Source organism: Megachile rotundata, chromosome 16 (assembly GCF_050947335.1).
Source record: "Megachile rotundata isolate GNS110a chromosome 16, iyMegRotu1, whole genome shotgun sequence".
Taxonomy (NCBI): Eukaryota; Metazoa; Arthropoda; class Insecta; order Hymenoptera; family Megachilidae; genus Megachile; species Megachile rotundata.
In genome coordinates this window covers 12078946-12084962 of record NC_134998.1, presented here as the reverse complement: position 1 = coordinate 12084962, position 6017 = coordinate 12078946, and the positions used below count along the sequence as shown (strand labels likewise).

The window sequence follows — 6017 nt, the reverse complement described above, 5'->3', positions numbered from 1 at the left end:
AAATGTTTTGTGCACTTTATATGTATACTCCTTATAGGGAAATAATTCTATTTACTGCCGAACTTTTGTTGATAATAGTCTGCGACGATGCGCCATGCTTTTGGTGCCATGAAACCTTCTGGTGGATTTTCACCTGATTTTGCTAAGGCTGAAATTTAATTTTATGAATTAATAATTTAGTTCTATTGTATTCCACCGACTAATGATCTAAACATTTATGTGTTCATTAAATAAATAAATTTACCCCGCATTTTAGTTCCTGAAATAAAGCTGAAGTCTTGAGATCGTTCAGGTTCGAAGAACGCCATCTTACGCGCTTTATTATCGTACGCCGCTACTCTGAAGGGAATTATCTCAAGACCCTCAAGTCCCGGAGCCATGGACAGAACCCTGGACCCATGGGTTCCATCATACAAGTTACCTAACGTCCAACAATTCATTAGTAACCTTTCCAAATTACTTGGTCAAAGTTTAATTACCATCTGGTGTTTTGGATTTGTCAGGATGCGGTAGACCGGCAGGGTCTCGTCCAACGATAAAGAAGTTCGCTCCCGCCATCATCCTTCCTTTCGCGTGCCATTGCACCTGGAACATTTACTTAATTAAATAAAAACAGAAAATGCTGATAAAATAATTTAGCTGATAATTTATAAATACTTGAGTAATATTTTGTAATCAAATTAACTGACCTCAGTGGGTCCAGCATACATCATAGGACTCGGAAAAATGGCAAGTATAGTGTCCTCATGCAAAACGCCTTCTTCCAACACGCTTTGGTGTTGATTTATTCTAACTAACAATGGCACATCATCCTCTTTCGTCCACCCTCCCAAAGGATGTAACAGCAGCACAGGTTTCTTGAAACCGCGTTCCTCCACCAGGTATCTTCTCGTATCCTAAAATTTTCCTTTTAAAAAATGTACTATATACAACGATACGACGATACCAACCTGCATTAAAAGCGCGTGGCCATTGTGTATCGGGTTTCTCAGCTGAAAGGCGAACACAGCGTCGGCACCCATGTCCTTGCACTTCCTTCGAATCTCGTTCGGCGTGAGTCTGAATTTGTCGAGACCGTCGTTCCATTTTATTCTTTCTAGGACTTCTAATTCCCCTCCGACCAGCCAGTCACCTGAGTCGTGTATCATTTTTACGTACGGGTGTCCGGGGTCGTTCGTTCCGAATTCTCTGCAACATCTGTCGCCATTTTGTTTGAGTGATGTTTAAAAAATTCGTGATATTAGAACCTGATATTTAAATAATTTGTGATATATTTAGAACCCGATGTTTAGGAAATGTGTTAAATTTGTAACCTTTCCTCCTTCCGGTGCGCGAAGAATTCGGGCTTCCTCAAAATCGCGATGCTTCGTCCTTGGTACTTCAAGGTCACCGCCGTAGAATCTGAACACGCCTCTTTCTGATCAGCGCCGATCGGAAGTACGATCGGTATCGACTGATTGATAACCGTCTGGTCCTTTCCGATAATCTTGAAATGTTGACACTACCAAAAACAATTTCTTTTCAGATCGACACGTAAAATTTTCCAGTACCGATGAGTGCCGCGTTAATATTATCTGAAGTAAACAATAATACGTATTAAATACGGAGATTTAGATATTGTGTTTACGTATTATTTTTTATCTCATAATCTTATATAAATCACTTAAACCGATGATTTTAAATTAAATGAGTTGTAAATATTTATTGGATTATAAAATATATCTAGCCTCTTTATTTTTAATACCTACTTGCAGGTATTGGTCTTCTCTCATAAAGCCTCTTAGCGGACTTGCCCAGCCTTCGGCGAGTACTTGGATCCACTGCAGATCGACGTCGTTGATCTCGATGCCTTAAATGTTACAAAGCCTTTTAATACTTTTGTACAATATCAATTTCATTTTACATGTACGTGAAATATTTTTTCAAAGATGACAAGGTTTCAAAGGTCTGAATCTGAAGAGGTATGGTGAAACCTTCAAGGTTGACTTGTACCTTTTCAAAGTCAAACTGTTTTGAAAATACAAATTAGAACTTGAACATAAAACTCTGTACTTGAACATAAAAATTTGCAAAGAAACTATAAAGTAAAATTCTCTTGGAAGATTCCAAGATGGTTTCCAAGTTGGACTTCATCAAATTTTTATTAAACCTTGCATCAGCAATAATGAAACTGTAACGTCACCTAATAAGAAAATTGTTCAAATCCAATTTATATTTCCTTGGAGGATTTTCATTTTTTTGATAAATAATATACAAAACGATAAAGGAATATGACCTAGGACATAAGAGTAAAGGTCATCAATTCTGCAAGTGCTTCAAACAGTACTGCAACTGTGATCACAACGTAGAATTTTCAAACAGCCTGTAGAATCAAAGCTTGTAACCCGAAGTAAGATCACGTCTCACGTTCGCCTTAATCCGTACTAGATCGTGCCGTATCATATGGCCGATTTCGAAACATAGAAAGTCCGCCACCGTCATAAACACGAATTCTTCAATGTTCCTATCAATCAATATCAACGATTATGAAATAAAAACATACTAAAGAGACTCTCCGCTTCTCGTTTCGCTTCCTCCAGCCTGCCCTCCTCAACGAACAGTTCCTCCACTTCTTCCGGTATCACCGGAACGATTCCCTGCTTCACCAGAAAATCGATCAGCATCCTCTTCGAACCTTCCAAACTATGTTCCTCGGTGTTCAGAACAAGATCAGCGTGCGTGGGAGTCTCGTAATCTTGCCCGATACCCGTGAAGCTCTTGATGACACCTTTCCTAGCCTTCTCGTAGAGACCCTTCACGTCCCTCGCTTCGCACGTCTCCATCGAGGCTTTCACGAACACCTCGAAGAACCTCAGGTTGAACTCCTCGTGGATTTTTCTCGCTAGTCTCCTGTCGGCTTCGAAAGGCGAAACGAAGCTGCAGATGGTGATTATACCGCAGTCCGCGAATAACTTTGCTACTTCGGCCGCTCGGCGGACGTTTTCCTCCCGGTCCTCCTTGCTGAAGCCTAGGTTTCGGTTTAGGCCTCCGCGGATGTTGTCGCCGTCGAGGCTGTAGGCGGGTATTCCCTGAAGAAATATGGCGTTAAAGAAATTTTATGTGTTTGATATACTTGATTTTTTTAATATTGAATGTATATTTCATTTATTCAATTTTGTATATTTTGTAAGATGATAGGAAATGTTATTGGATGGAGCGATTGTGAGTGTGGCTGCAGCAGACTCTTGTTATATTGTTATGGAGAGCTGGATCTGGGAATTAACAATATTATTTAGCAATATACTGTTCTAAACAGCTACTATGTAATATTAATGTCAATGAGTTGCTATGTAATATTAATGTCAATGAGTTACTATGTAATATTGACGTAAATAATTTTCATAAATATATTTACCTGCGAAACTAGATAATTTTCTAGTTGAAACGAAATCGAGGTCTTCCCAGCTCCTGAGAGTCCCGTTAGCCAAATGGTACATCCACGGAATCCTTTAAATTTTCCATAGTGCTCGCCTCGTTTCTCTCTTGATACGTGATGTATCTGCTGTGTCACGTTCGTCGAACGATTCTGTTATAATAATTACAATAATAAATTATTATCGTTATAATAAATTACAAATTCAAATTGTGGCTTAAAATAATAATATTGTATGCAGGCTAAACAGATCATCTTCTATATGATCAATATGTACATAGCTTTGATACCTGATTACTTTTTCTCTGTGCGCTTCGATCTTCTACCAAACTCTTTATATACATCCCCATTTCGAATATTCGACTCTAAACTAGCTTAACTTCTTTGACTTCAGATTTAATATTTGTGGATCCGTTTGAAATTTTTGATACAGCTTATTGTTAGTTCGTGAATTAAGCGAACTTGATGGAGGTTGAAGAACGGAACTTTTCACGGAAGTCACAGAAAATAGATCCGCGGGAAATTAACGAGATTAAGAGAAGAAAGTACCCAGATGCATGGTTCCGAGTAGACTGAAGATTTAAATTCTTTCAAACGAGAAAGCGAAAAGGAAAGTAAAGGTGCCGTAGTGGGATCCAAGAATTCCACGTAATTTCGAATCTGATCGGAAGTGAAGCTAACTGAAAGTCATCTTCCTATAATTACTCTTCAGTATCTTCCTCTTCTAAATTCTTGTGTGGTACATTAAATAGATCCTACTTAAGTTCTCATACTTAAGTTACAAAAGAATATTCAAGAAAAGAAGATACATAAGAAAATGATGTTTTATAGTAAAATGTTTGCACTCGTATGATTTCTTGTTTACAATGGTTTGAATTTCTTCGGAAGTGTTTCACGTTCGCACGTTTTATGTGTGTACTTTTCTTGGAACGTAAAAACATAACAATGCATGACGAACAATAATTTGCGATCTAGTTTCGCGGGAAAATCGGTTTTCGCAATGGTCGCGGTTTCAAAGATTTTAGAAGTTGAACTTATTCGAAATTTCCTATTCTATGATGTATCTATTAAATTACTAGCTCTTAACACTTTAATAATTCATACCAAGTGTTAATTACAAGTTTGAGGTATTACATATAAGTTTCATATTAAATCTACATATAAAAATTCACATATAAAATGTACATATTAAATCTGCATATAAAAATTCACATATAAAATGTACACATTAAATCTACATATAAAAATTCACATATAAAATGTGCATATTAAATATCTATATAAAAGTTCACATATAGAATGTACATATTAAATCTACATATAAAAATTTACATATAAAATTTACATATTAAATGTATCTATAAATTTTATAAATTTAATATATTTAATATATTTCAATTTACATATAAATTTAATATATCACATTGTGATGTACATGAATTTGTCTGTAAATGAACTGGAATATATAAATACTCTTGTAACTCTTGTTGCCTCAAATTAACTAATTATATATAGTCTACTTAATTAATTGTCAATTACAAATTGCAGACAATTACATTTTAACATAAAGTTCAATTAAATTTGAATTAATCTAATTTAATAAAAATGAAGAAATTAAATTTGCACTCTAATATTTAATTTCAGTCTCTTCAAGCAAATCTTTCCTCTGAATTTCCTGTGAATTACAAATATATTAATGATTGTAATGAATGAATGATTGTGACATTAAATAGTTACCAAAAGTATCCGAGATTCACACCGTATCTCACGAAAACACACACTACAGATAATATCGATAAAAACTGATAACTTACACAATTAATTTGCCCAGAGCTTTTCATTTCGCCTCTACCGTACATTTTCCGAATGAACCGTATTACTCCGTTAAAACGTTCGAATTCGATATCAAACACGATACGTCACGAAACAGTATATTATTATACGAACAATTACGAATGGACATTAGTGAGTGACGTGGGTGTAATGAGTAGCAGGTGACATGTGCTCTTTCATATATCATCGAGAGGTGTCAAGAAGGCGTCTATTATTCACAGGAGGGGAGAAATTGTATACTTTCCCTCTTCTTGTTCTACATGTGACCCTGAATGAAAGAAAAAACGAGTAGTAATGAAAAACTCGAGGACAAACGATAGAGAAATTTTCTTACTTCGTTATTTAGTTCAGTAATGCTTATTCCTCGTAAACGGAATAATTATATTTTCATGTTCCTCGAAATCCATTATGACTTTAATCTCCTCTTTTTTACCGCCATTTTTTTCTGCAACATTGTGGACCGTAGTTCAACTCTATTTAATTTATACTACTTCTATTATTTTGTCTGAAAAAATAATCGATAACTTTATTCAGATATAGGATTTGTTATCTTGGAAAAACCCATGATATGATTAAAGTAAGTCATTTTTAATGACGTTCCTAATAGTTCGATTCATAAAAGATAAACGTAGTACCGTTTCTTTGACATCAGCCATCGTCATAAAAAGTGCAAGAAGTTTCGAGCAACTACCGAATTCAAAGAAACGATAAAAAGCACATCATTCCGAGTTGTAATTACTAGCACAGTATTTTAATATTTGAATTACTTTAT

The 6017-nt window shown here is 35.4% G+C and overlaps 1 protein-coding gene and 1 long non-coding RNA gene across 3 annotated transcripts; one reads left to right on the top strand and one right to left on the bottom strand.

Moving 5' to 3' along the window:
- Positions 1-5: 5 nt before the first annotated feature.
- Positions 6-5728, bottom strand: LOC100877388 (bifunctional 3'-phosphoadenosine 5'-phosphosulfate synthase). 2 transcript variants are annotated; one of them, XM_012280164.2, is made up of 11 exons: positions 5580-5728; positions 5227-5513; positions 3395-3565; positions 2543-3068; positions 1749-1849; positions 1314-1501; positions 951-1197; positions 690-896; positions 480-585; positions 245-421; positions 6-148 (listed from the first exon to the last, which is right to left on the bottom strand). In XM_012280164.2, exons 2-11 carry the CDS (start codon positions 5269-5271, stop codon positions 48-50), a joined length of 1869 nt encoding a protein of 622 aa, XP_012135554.1. In that variant the 5' UTR covers positions 5272-5513; positions 5580-5728; the 3' UTR covers positions 6-47. The 2 variants fall into 2 exon arrangements, with proteins under 2 accessions (XP_012135554.1, XP_076396878.1); XM_076540763.1 differs by lacking the exons at positions 5227-5513; positions 5580-5728 and adding an exon at positions 3703-3818.
- On the top strand, positions 328-3622 carry LOC143265967 (uncharacterized). Its single transcript, XR_013040787.1, has 2 exons — positions 328-416; positions 504-3622. It is a non-coding gene; the product is annotated as an uncharacterized LOC143265967 (long non-coding RNA).
- Positions 5729-6017: the final 289 nt, after the last annotated feature.

Excerpts from the sequence above, each read along its gene's own strand:
- LOC100877388 (XM_076540763.1), bottom strand. The coding sequence starts at position 3,762 with ATGGGGATGTATATAAAGAGTTTGGTAGAAGATCGAAGCGCACAGAGA. Across the intron at positions 1,850-2,542 it reads AGAAGCGGAGAGTCTCTTTA|GCATCGAGATCAACGACGTC; the intron begins GTATGTTTTTAT and ends GTAACATTTAAG. Across the intron at positions 897-950 it reads GCCACGCGCTTTTAATGCAG|GATACGAGAAGATACCTGGT; the intron begins GTTGGTATCGTC and ends GGAAAATTTTAG.